Source organism: Notamacropus eugenii, chromosome 6, assembly GCF_028372415.1.
Source record: "Notamacropus eugenii isolate mMacEug1 chromosome 6, mMacEug1.pri_v2, whole genome shotgun sequence".
Taxonomy (NCBI): Eukaryota; Metazoa; Chordata; class Mammalia; order Diprotodontia; family Macropodidae; genus Notamacropus; species Notamacropus eugenii.
In genome coordinates this window covers 53,171,717-53,185,223 of record NC_092877.1, presented here as the reverse complement: position 1 = coordinate 53,185,223, position 13,507 = coordinate 53,171,717, and the positions used below count along the sequence as shown (strand labels likewise).

General features: G+C 35.2%; 1 protein-coding gene across 4 annotated transcripts in view; it reads right to left on the bottom strand.

Annotated features, from left to right (window-relative positions):
• GRK4 (G protein-coupled receptor kinase 4) overlaps nt 1–13,507 on the bottom strand; it is a 135,939-nt gene that overhangs the window by 46,279 nt on the left and 76,153 nt on the right. For 2 of the 4 annotated variants that reach the window (XM_072620066.1, XM_072620068.1), the window contains 3 exons: nt 8,680–8,780; nt 4,541–4,633; nt 1,778–1,841 (listed from right to left, as the gene is read on the bottom strand). In XM_072620066.1, the coding sequence (XP_072476167.1) occupies nt 1,778–1,841; nt 4,541–4,633; nt 8,680–8,780 (258 nt within the window). Of the gene's footprint in view, nt 1–1,777; nt 1,842–4,540; nt 4,634–6,398; nt 6,481–8,679; nt 8,781–13,507 lie in introns of those variants that run through there. The other 2 variants (XM_072620069.1, XM_072620067.1) reach the window with 2 other exon arrangements.

The window sequence follows — 13,507 nt, the reverse complement described above, 5'->3', positions numbered from 1 at the left end:
CTTGAAAGAAATAAAGGAAACTGATTTTCATTTGGGCAGGAGTTTGTCTGTTCTGTTTAGCTCTAGTCAAATTTAATGTGACTTTTATTAGCTCTCTTTCTAAAGTACTTGGTTTTTAATGTCCTAAATGTTTCTTTGCACTGAACAGGTCCCACATAATTCTTACAGGAATTCACTGTTTCAAATCGATAAATTTCCAAAGTCATACTGATAATACAGGAAAAAAGAAATGAGTAGAAAAGTCACACCAAGCTGAAAGAGACTTCAGAAGTCATTTAATCTAAACCCTGTCTAATCATAATAGTTTATTATTTGCATCAAGTAAAAACTGAATGTGTTCAATTTAATCTACAATTTAAGTCGACCCTGGTGATTTAAAAATGCTTCTCTTTTCCTCATAACAATTACAACTTGCTAAAATATTCATGTCAACCTTCAAAACACTTAGTTTGGGAGAGGCAGGAAAAAGGAGTATTGTTCCTAGAACATTTTTATTAGGATTCATAAAATTTACATTAAGTCCTAGAATCAAAGCTGTAATGAATCCTATAGAAATGATTTATTTAACACCTACCCTCATTTTATAAATAAAGAAATTGAGGTCCATGGAGGGAAATAGGGGAAGAATGCGAATTCCTAAGTAAGAAAAATAATAATACTGACTGGCATCCCTATTTCAGAGAATGCTTGTTTAGGAGAAACCAGATAAGAGGAATGGTGGTGGTAGATAACATCTAATGTCTGCCTTGAAAAGTTCTGCTCCATCTCTTTCTCTTTTGCCTCCAAACAGGCCCAGCAGTAGCCCCACGGCATCAGTGATGGATTTGTGATGATACTGATGGTTGATCTAAGGGGAGAGTACCCACACCTATATATATGGCTGCTGGTTGGTCAGATGGAAATCTCCTTGAAGGAAGGAATCTTCTTCTTCTGGCAACTCCAGCCACTACAGCTTCTCTACCACAAGAGTACTGAGAGTCAAAGAAATCCACTGCAGTTTCAAAAGTGCGTCAACCTCCTCAAGCCAAAATTTTCCTCCAAAACTCTCTTTCTAGGGAGGGCAAGTATGTCGCAGGTCTACCAGAGAACTAGACCATCTGTGGCAAAGCCACAAATGAAGACAATAGATATCTTTATGACTTATCATCAGATCCTCCTCCATTGCTATCCAAAAGAAGGGCATCAACTTCATTATGCTAGAAAGCCCCCTTTATAAATTCCTGGCCTCCTTTCTCATCCTGAAACGTATTTCAAATGTAGGAAAGGAGGAGACTAGCAGAGTCAAAGGCAAGGATTCTACCTCCACTTATGAGAGAAATGTGCTTCAGGGACAGCAAGATGAGTCCCTGAATGAAGTGATAAACAAAGGAGAAACACTTCTATTTGAAAAACCTCCCTCCCTCTTCAATCAATACCAAAAAGGAAGCATTCCAAATTTCATCTAGCAAAGTGCCCTGTGCAGCCCTCCATTCCTGGAAAATACACACACACACACACACACACACACACACACACACTTCTAAGATGCCACAGTAAAAGACTAATGGTAGCACAGTCAAGCCCTTCATAAAAAGCTCTACCTCCCCTTGGGATCAATGTGTTTCAGGTATAGCAGAAAACTAGACCATCAATGACATACGCTGATGGCAGCAAAGAAAATTTATGACTTAAATCAATACTGGAATAACAATGTAACTACAGCTGACGCTTTGCAGTTCAATTTTCATTTTGTTCCACTCTCTCAAGAATTGTTGCTGACAGCTCCCCCATTACTCACCTCTCCAAATCCTCCTTTTCCTAGAACTCTGTAATGTCTAAATGTAGTTTTTGTTACAGGTTGCCTAGTCGGTAAAAAAACAAAAACAGAATATACGTTAGATATCTCACACTATAAGTCTATGTTAAAGTAAACAAGCCAAATTCTTGCTTGACTCTACTTGATTAAAGGATCAGTGTCTTTCCTTTGGCTAAGTGATCATGCAGAAGAGGACACACAAATATGTGTGAATGCTAATGAGCACAATAGGTACTTGTGGTCAGGATCTAGAGAGCCCTCTAGAGGAATAATCTATAAGAAATACAGATTGTTTCCAATGGGATGGATTCTAACAAGGAACAACCGACCCTTCCAAGCTTTTCAAGGGATTTTCAATAAGATATAGAATTACCCTCCAGTCCTTACTAATTCTGGATACTAATGGCAGTAAACAATACAGGGGAAAAGGGTTCTCACCTGCAGTAAGATGATCTTTCTACTCCCCTCTCAGCAGAGATGCTGTAGGAAAGGTCTGCCATCTTTTCAGGGGAGGATCACACATCCTACTAGTCTACTTCAAATAGGTGTTTGAGCCTCTTTGCTTTGTGCTCCCTCTTTTCCCCTTCAGGGCAGGGAAAGATTTTGCTTTTTTCCTTGGTATACTGAGCTCTTGGCACAATAACTGGCATATAGTTAAGTGCTTCATAAAAGTCTGCTGATGGACTGGTATTACCACGTTGAAGAAGTCTTTAAAAACTGACGAACTGGTCATTTCATGAGCAATTATCCTTTTGATTGGGAGTTATCTCAAATTCAAAAAGTCTAACAGAGAATTCATTATCTTTCCCCCAGATACTCCCCTTTCCTCAACTCCCTAACTCTGTGGAGAGTGTTTCTGCCCTTTCCAGGTATCCAGGCTCCTAGCTTTGGCATATAACCCATGACTCTTAGGGAGCATTCATGGAACAAACCATCCTTAAACCTTGCTTCCCCCTTGGCCATGGCTTTTCTGTCTTCCTTCCCACCACTCACATGCTGAGCCCTGGTGTAAGTTTGCACCACCTCACATGTCTGGACTATTTTCAACATATTCTGGACAGGCTTAGATGGGTTTTACATCTTCCCAACTGCACAACAGCCCAAGTGATTCTTCCCAAAGCAAAGCTCTGATCTCATAACTTCCCTAACAAACACCTCTAGGTTCCATCACTTCCAGGATAACAAAACAAAATCCTTTGGCTTTGCAGGGCTTTCACTTCTAGGCCCCACCCTGACTTTCCAGTCTTCTCTGACTTGGCTCCCCTCCACTTACTCTACAGCTCCAGGCCTTTTCACTGGCTCTCCCCATGACTGGAATGCTCTCCTTCTGCCTCTAGGACTCAGCACAGATTCAGCTCAAATCTTGCCTTCTGCAAAAGGCTTTTCCTGACCCTCTCCACCCCACTGTATATATAGCTGTTTGCAGGTTTTTTCTCCCATTAGAATGTGAGATCCTCGAAGGTAGGGACTGTGTTTTTGCTTTTCTTTGTATCCCTAGCACTGTGCCTGGAATATAATTTAGCACATAACAAATGCAGGGTGACTGAGAATCCATTAAAAAAGAGGGGTGATGTGAACTCAAGCTGTGGAATATAAATGTAGTGGAATATTATTGTGCAGTTAATCAGAAATGATGAGCACTCAGATTTCAGAAAAACCTGGAAAGACTTAGATGGACTCATAGAAAGTGAAATGAACAGAACCAGGAGAACATTGTACACAGTAACAACAATACTGTGTAAGGATCAATCATAAATGACTCAGCTATTCTCAGCAACATAACGATCCAAGAAAATTACAAAGACTCATGATATAGAATGCTACCCACATCCAGAGAAAGAACTGATGGATTCTGAATGTAGATCAAAGTATACTATATTCACTTTTTAAATTTCTTTTTCGTTTTTTTTTCCATTTGGTCTGTTTCTTCTTCAACAACTATGACTAATAAGGAAATATGTTTTACATGATTGCACATATATAACCTATATCAAATTGCTCACCATTTTAGGAAAATTGGGGAGAGGGAGAAAAATTTGGAACTAAAAATTTTGTAAAAGTGAATGTTAAAAATTGTCTTTACATATAACTGGAAGAAATGCCATTTTTTAAAAAAGAGAAAAAAATAGCAAATCTAAACAATACATAAAAAAACATGACTTCATATACAGTGTTCCATATCTATAGACCCTGACCACTGCAAAGGAGTGGAGGTCATATCTTTTCCTACCCCTCATTTGGGGCCAAGCTCATTTTTTTAATCCAGGACATAGTAGCTTTATTATAATTTTCATTAAATTTTATTAACCACAAAAAAGAGGGGGAAAGAAGATACATGAAGAAGAAAAAAAAGCATTCTAAAGAATATTCCTGTTATTTTAGTCTTGTTTTCTAAGCAAAAAAAGAATTGGAATGAATGATTTTCCAAAGATTTTATAAATTCTAATCACTAAATGCCTTATGTAGAAGGCTAACATGCATAAAAAAATAAAATAAAATAACATAGAGAGCTGAACCAAGAAAAATTTTATTATTTATTTCAATGATTTCAGCACTAAAGTCTTATTACTAACTTTCCAGGATAAACAATGCCAATAATAAAGAGTTTCCATGATAGAATTCCATAAAATTACAATGAAATTTACATAATATATTGAAGGTTGCTATTTTCATCATGAACAATGTGAAGAAAAAAAGTACATACACACACACACACACACACACACACACACACACACACCATACCTTTCCAACCATTTCCACTGTAAAAAGCGAGAGAAAAACATGCTTTCTTGGTACTCCTCAAATGGTCTTCCACTTAAATAATCATGGACAACCCTAGAAAAATATTTTACACAATTATGCCTTTCTGAATTATAATATGACTTTATATTGATGAGTCAACTGAGCAAAATAGTTACCTACCGTAAAAAAACTGAATACATGGAATTTTGCATAACTCAGGGAACAAATTTCATATGTAATGGGTTAAATTTGAACATCAGGAATCCTGACTCTCTAGTACTTTTGCTGCCACTGGTGCTACTAAAGAAATATTCTACTGCGACTCTACTGTGGCATTTTTAAATTTAAAAATATAGGAAAATGGATATGGTATACAGAATTTCACATGTAGAATACTATTTGGGAATATTTATTCCAAGTATCCAGATAAGTGTCTGAGAACATGCTAATGAGAAAAATTGTAAAGGGCTCATTAAAAAACTTATTCCTTAAATAGGATGATAATGGATGATGGTATTATCTATAGTGTAAATGTGTATATTAACATCAGTTCTTTCCAGGTGAAAACTAACTTGGCTTACAGTTGTATTTGCAGGGTCTGTTCCTTTTTACACTTTGGACAACTGTTCAATATACTTTAGTTCATGTTTCTTCTGTTGTTTTTTGATATTTAATTGTCATATAGTTGTTTTAAAAAATGAATTATAAATAATATGAAATATTACAATGAAATTATTTTGTAAATGTTTACATTTAAATCAATGAAATTCAATTTATAATTTCAAATTATAAAAGTCAATGTATAAACTTTTCAATCACTTTCATTAGTTCTCTATCAAGATTCTTTGACAAGTCATTCTTTTTTTTTTATATAATCACAGCAAGTTCTCCCTTCTGGTTTTACTACTTTTGAATTACTTCATAATGGTATTCATTTTTTATACTCCTCATATTTGTCAATCTTAATTACATTACAGTATTCCCTTATATTAACCTACTATTTATTTAATCACTGCCTCACTATTTAATGCTGAGGCATTAAATTAATTAGTTAATTATTTAATTCATATTGAGGCATTTAATACAGATCAAGAAAATGTAAAAAAGAAAAATAACCCCTAGTTACGGCACAAACAGGAGCTATCTTACATTTTGGAATTAACTAGGAATGTATAAATACCATCATAAATGCACCAAGACTGAAATAAGAGAGAAATAATATTCAAGGATATATCAGATTGATAGGGGAAAAATAATAATAGTCTCAAAATTAATTTATGCAATATCAATCAAAATACCGAGGATGTTTCTTCACAGAATCAATAAAAAGCTATAATGAAATTTATATGGAAAAACAAGCAGGTAAACTCACAAAGAGGGATGCTGGAGGAGAAAAAAGCTTTTAAAACATATTACAAATTATTATTTTCAAATACATTTGGTGCTGGTCAAAAAATAAAAATAATCTTACAAAAATCAATGGATCAGAGAATCACAAATTTGTAGATGCAAAGAAACTTAAAAGTAATTTACAGCATCTTTATTTTACAGAGGAGGAACAGAGGCGGGAAGCGACGGGATGTAAAGACAATTCTCTCTCTGGGGACAAACCTGGGGCTCTTCTGTGCTATGGGATAGACACAATAAAAAGCATACAAAAACTAGAGGAAATAAAATTGGTTAAAGAATGAGTTATTTAACAAATGTACCTAGGAAAATGTGGATTTGTCTAGCAATATCAGACAGCATTAGTCCCACATCTCACACAATATACTTCAGGGAATTACAAAAAAATTTCCAAAATGAAAACCCATAAACTGTAAAAAAAGGTAGAAGAAAACAATACAAAGTACTTAACTGTGACAGGAAGATGACTTTGCTTTTCAACAAATAGGAATTGTGAAGGGACAGATAGTTGTTCTTCATTATATTAAAAGAAACTATGCAATAAAAACAACATAATGAAAAGAAAAAAAATTTTTGTAACTCTAACAAAAATCCAAAATATATTTGAAAACAAAGATCACAATGGCCAAATTCAATTCAACCCCTCAAACAAGGCAAAAATGCTCCAGCTCACTAATAATCACATCTTCTACTCGAAACTCAGTGTTGGTGGGGTTGTGTGAAAACGTATTCTCCTATAGTCCTCCAACCCAGCTTTTCACATAAAATGGTTCTACTCATTTCACTCTGCACTGGCTCATGTAAATCTCTCCAGGCTTCTTTGAATCCATCCCTTTCATCATTTCTTATGGAATAATAACACTCCATTAAATTCCTACCCTATAATTTGCTAAGTCATTTTCAAATCGATGGGCACCAACTTTTGTTTCCAGTTCTTTTTTTTCTCTGCTTCTTCTCTCTAACAAAATGAACCACTGTAAGTGCATTTATCCATATGAGTTTTCTCCCTTTCTCTTTGATCTCTTTGGAACTAGCCATGGTACTGGTAGGTCAACACGTATGAATCATTTAGTGACTTCTGAAGCACAGTTATTATTTTTTGTTTGTTCTATACCTTAGTTTTCAGCATCTTTCTTACCTACACACCTGATCTTGCAGGATGTAATTTGTCTCCGTAGACCTATTCTAATTGAGTTTTGTACTATACCTCTTCAGCCTCCTACTTTAAGATATAAGATTTACCTTTAATAAAAATACACATTTATTGATATTCTGGTCTCTACTACTTTTCAATCACATTGGAGGCAAGTGGATAAAGAGCTGATCTTGAAGCCAAGAAGACCTCAGTTCAAGTTCCATCTCTGACACATACTGACTATGTGGACCTGGGCAAGTCCCTTTGAAAATCTCAGTGCTCTAAGCAACTCTAAGATTGTGAGTTGTAATAAAGACCTTAAATTTCTTCTACCTGCAATTTCCTGTATCATGAAGTCCCTATTCCTATCCCATTTAGTCCTTATAAATAATCCAGGCTGATAGGGGTGATCTAAATACTTCTAACCATAAAGGACAATAGCAGTTGCTACAGTGTCAAGATGCCTGAGCTGTTGAAGAATTGATAGTCTAAACTTGTTTCCTCATAAACAAGACTGCCCCAAATCCTAGATACATAGAAGGATCTATGATCTGACTGACAAAAGAAGTCACTCTGTGAACACAGGTCACAACTCCTCTAACATCTTATCTTGTCATTCATACATGTGCCTCATTGTAAAGCATCCACAAAGAACCTCTAATTTCAGTTAGAGGTTAGTGAAAATAAAGATGTAATTTATTTTTGTCATCCAAACTCACAGACTCGCTGAAATCTACATATAAACTCCAGTGGGGTAGATCCCAGGTTATGAATAACAGGACTAGAGGAAAATTTAGTGACTTGGTGGTCCTAGTAATGGCACCACCATCAAACAGCTCTATGATTCTGCTCAAATTATGCATCTAACATCCATCTAATATGAGGCAAATGCCATCCTTCCAATAACCACAGAAAGCTATTATGAAGATACTGAAATATAGATGAGAAAGCATTTTACACTTTTAATGTAAAAGGATTATAGAAATATAACATGATAATGAACTAGAAGCAATAAAGGGCTGTAAAACCAAGGAAACCTTCAACTGAGCCTAATATAAAACCTCGCCTGGGGATGAGATCAATAAGACACTAGGCTACTGAAATTTGAAAATTTCCATAATGCTTCTGTCTCCTAGGACTAATCAGGAATTCCTAAATTATCTGAGCTTTATTTACCTTAGAAGTTGGTCATCATTTTTGCCATACATGCAAAGAGAATAATTCATTCAAGGTTCCAGAAGGATGTTTTCAGGGAAGTTTATGCTTAATTAATAGGCTATTTTCACACCTAAGAATGAAACGCTAGGAGAAAGAGTAGGGAGAATCTTGAGGCAGCTGATAAATCACAGGGAATTCTAATTCAACTTGTGATTCTTCAGTTCAGTATTAATTTGCTCTTACTTTTGAACCTCTTTGCTTTCACTTAAAAGTTAGTTGATAAGGAAATTTTATTTGAATTTTGAAAATACTCTAATAATATTTGTAGTTTTTTTTTTAATTGACAGCAGGAAAAAAAGTTACCTTAGCTTCTACTCATGGCAACACAATATTTTACAGTTTTTGTTAATAATTACAGTGCTGTGCATTCTTCACTTACCTAGTGCAGTCTTTGAAAAGCTCTTTGCAAGGGCTCTGCTCCAGCCTCTCTTTACATTCTTTCACTATATCCTGAGGTATTTCTGGTAAATGGGCAGCAGACTTCACATAATGCAAACCAAATACATAAGCATAGTTAATAATCTTAAAATAAATCCTTCATTAGCAAAATTTGTCAAGGAAGGAAGACGAAAAGGTTAATCAAATTAACTGACTGATTTTAGAGACTTTACTTCAATTTTGGCAAAATTTGAATTTGTATGTAACTGAAACTAGAAATACAAAGTCAGTTCCAATTAAATATTTTCAAATGTGTTCTGATTTCTTAATAATGTGAAATTAAGCTGACAGTTAAGTTTTTATAACTCAAGACAGAATTTTTAAACTGCAAAGTTAAAAAGAGGTTAAAAAACAGCATAACTAATGAGAAGAAAAAATTCATAACAAATGTGAAACGATTCAATGTATGTTAACTACTATTGTATTATGGGGATTGACTGTTTACATAATTCTAAAAATTATTCACTAATGTGTGTATATATAAGTGTGTGTGTGTTTGTGTATGTGTGCGTGTAGATTTTATATAATTTTTAGAAACTTCTCTTGATATATTTCACTAGTTCTATTCATCAGTGCCATTCTCTCAAAAACTATATGTTTCTTAAAAGTACAAGTTGTACAAGTACAAGCTTGACCAAAAATTCAACTGTAAAAGATAATCTAATGTTAACATTGAAAAAGAAAAACCATACAGAAATTTATTCATGGAGAAAATGACAACAATGGTTAAAAACTTCCATGAATATATATTTGTTTCAAAAACAAAAAGAGATTCCCCAATTGATAAATGGTCAAAGGATATGAACAGGCAATTTTCAGAGGAAGAAATTAAAGCTATCTATAATCATATGAAAAAATGCTCTAAATCACTATTGGTTAGAGAGATGCAAATCAAAACAACTCTGAGGTACCACATCACACCTATAAGATTGGCAAACATGACAGAACAAGAAAATGATAAATGCTGGAGAGGATGTGGGAAAGTTGGAACACTAATTCATTGTTGGTGGAGCTGCGAGCGCATCCAACCATTCTGGAGAGCAATTTAGAACTATGCCCAAAGGGCTACAAAAATGTGCATACCCTTTGACCCAGCAATATCGCTACTAGGACTATATACCCAAGAGATCATAAAAATGGGAAAGGGTCCCACATGTACAAAAATATTTATAGCAGCACTCTATGTAGTTGCCAAAAACTGGAAGTCAAGGGGATGTCCATCAATTGGGGAATGGCTGAATAAATTATGGTATATGAATGTAATGGAGTACTATTGTGCCATAAGAAATGATGAACAAGAAGACTTCAGAGAGGCCTGGAAGGACTTATATGACCTGATGCTGAGTGAAAGGAGCAGAACCAGGAGAACTTTATGCACAGCAACAACCACAGTGTGTGAGAGTTTTTTCTGGTAGACTTAGATTTTTGTAATAACACAAGAACTTCTTACCAAAAAAAAAAAAAAATCCCAATGGAGGATCTCAAGGCAAAATGCCTGCCACACTCAGAGAGAGAAATATGGAAGTCACTCACATATTGTAGCAGATCATGTTTGTGTATGTGTATGTGTTTGTGTATCATGTTCTGATTTGTTATACGATTTCTTTCATTTATCTTAGTCTGACTACATAGCATGACTATAGTGAAAATATACTCAATAGGAAAGTAAAAAAAAAAAAAAACAAAAAGAGAGATATTGCTGTATCCCAGATAAATAAGAAGAGCTGGCAAAAGATGGATGCATAGATTTATTTTTAAATTATACCTTGAAGTTCAAGGGATGCTAAGATTTGGAGGTGAAGGGTAAGGTATGGGGGAGGGCCAGTAGTAGTACAAAGATAAGGAAATGGGAGGTAAAAGTGACGAATATCACTAAAGTAAATCTGGGTGGATCACAGAGCATTAGAAGGGGCGTAAAAGGCAGTTTGGGGTGTCCAGATTATGAAGGACTTTACATGCTCTATAGAATTTATAGTTTATCCTAGAAGGATATCAAATATTTGCCTGCAGGTGACTGGACATATACCAAACTGTCTCCTTATTACTGGAGAAAGAGGAAGTTGGACATCAACACCTGGAACAACTTGGCTCCTGGAAGATCCCTTTACAGTAAAGGCTAAAGCTTCATAGGTTATTACTGGTTCATGACTAAAGCAATAATTTTCTTGAACCTCATATGATCCATTTTCTACTTCAATCACCTCAGCAATCTAATTTTATTTTTTGTGTATCGAATTCCTTTTTTTATTAAATTATTTTATTTGTTTTAGTGTTCCGCAATCACTTCCATATAACTTAGCTTTTTTTCCCCTCCTTCTCCACTCCCTCCCTGAGACAGCATACAATTTTATATAGGTTCAACACATACATTCCTGTTAAATACATTTTCACCTTAGTCATGTTGCATAAAAGAATTAAAATGAATGGGAGAAATCATAAAAACAAATCAAACAAAACATAATAGAAATGAAAATGGTCTGCTTCATTCTATGATAAAATTCCATAGTTCTTTCTCTGGATGTGGAAGGCATTTTGCTTCAAGTCCATTGGGAATTTTTTAAGTCCTTGCATTGCAATGAAGTAAGTCTACCAGAAAAATTCCTCACACACTGTGGTTGTTGCTGTGTACAAAGTTCTCCTGGTTCTGCTTCTTTCACTCAGCATCAGTTCATATAAGTCTTTCCAGGCCTCTCTGAAGTCTTCCTGTTCATTCCTTACAGCACAATAGTATTCCACTACATTTATATACCACAGTTTGTTCAGCCATTCCCCAATTGATGGGCATCCCCTTGATTTCCAGTTTTTGATAAGCAATCTAATTTTAAAAATGAACTTTTTGACCACTTAATACCTAAGAATCTTTCACAGTGGCCCCACATTGACAACTCATTGAGCCATGGAAGTCATTGCAGTGAGTCTTTGAAGTTTATGTCTACAGAGTACAGGTTCAGGCAGGTCCTCTAAAGCTGAAAGAGCTTTATGAACAGGTCTGGCAATGAACTGTGTCTGTTGTCAGAGGACTAGTTTACCTAAACAGACACTGGCTCGTTATCAGGAGGTTGATCTTCATTCAGCAAATGAATTTTACTGGCTAAAGCAACTAATGAAAACATACTATGAGGTAAAGAGATTGTAATGAAGGTGAATGGAAGCTCTACATTAACAAAAATACAGACCTTTTGAAGTATTAAAATATTCATAAGAAAAAATATCCAAAGTAAAATAATGAAATCTGCCTACAGAGTAGAATGGAACATAACCCACTATACTCTGAGGTAACCTATCCTACTTTTGGATGGCTCTCAGTATTGGGGACTTCTTACAGAAAAGCTAGTTTGTCTTTTTTTCAGCTCTAACCCTGCTTTTGGTTCTGCTTTATGGGCATGAACAGTACAAGGCCAGTCTCTTTTCGACTCGATTTTTTTCCCCTGCATGAAGATAGTTATGTTCTCTGGAATCTTCTCTTCTCCAAGTTAAATTCAGCTCCAGTTCTTTCAAATGATTATCACATGGCATGGACTCAAGGTGCTTTATTATCCTGGCTGCTCTCCTCTGTACCATGTCAAAGTCCTTGCTAAACTATGACACTCAGAAGTGAGCTCCAGATGGGACTCCCTATGGCAGTATCATTTGGGACTCTCAGCTCCTGTTTCCTAGGGGCCTTGTTACTCAGTACAGTACAGGCCGCATTATAATATTTGGCTGACCTCATACCAATGCACTAAAATCCCTAGATCTCTTTAAGGCTAAGAACTAGTTATCTTTCTCTCCAATACCAACACCTTCACTTGTGAAGGAGATACTTTTAACTGAAGTATTAGACTTTACATTTATCTCTATTAAATATACCTTATTGTAGTTCTAACTTGTCAAGATCTTTTTGGTTTTTAACTGTTTTGCAGGATGTTAACTATCTTTTTCAGCTTTATCTTCTGCAAATTTTACATGCTATATATACCTTTATCTAAGCCATTAATACAGGTGGCACAGGACCATATCCATAGCCCAGGGGCACTCTAAGGGATTCCTCCTTTCAAGATGACATCAAACCATTAACAGTCCCTCTGAGTCCAGCTGTTCAAACGCCTCTGAATTCATCTAAATGTACTACCAGGTCACCCAATCTCTCCATTATTTCCAAAAGAACAGCATGATATCCTTTCTCAAATGCTTTGCTAAAATCTAGGTAAACTATATACACTACTCCCAGGTGAGCAGCCCTGTCGGACAAGGAAAGACAATTCTCTGACATGACCTGTTCTCATATCTCAATGTGGTTTCATTTCTGAAACACCAAAAGAGTTGAACCACAATACGGCTATTTTAATAGGAAGTAGGTTCTGTGCCAAGACCCCCAGTGACACCATTATAATAAGGTTTCAGTTCTTTCTCCATGAATAGCAAAAGTATTTTTTCAAATGCTATTTTAAGACAAATTGCAAGAATCAAATAATGAGGAAGATATATTGCATTGTTTTATCTTCAACATCGTGAAAAAAGTCTCTAAATTAATTTCAAATAACAAAAGTATAAACTGAAACAGGGAAAATGGGTAAATTTTTATTCCTTCATCATCTCTATTGTACCTTGACAGTGAGATAAATAACACCTCTGAATATATGCATGATTTTTAAAATTAATGTGAACTAAGAAATAATGTAAATATTTAATCAGCTTGCGTTAACTCTAAAGCAATGCACATGCTCTTCTAGTTCCTTGTTATTTCTCAAATTCATCACTTCCTCTCCAATTTCATTGCCTTTATCACC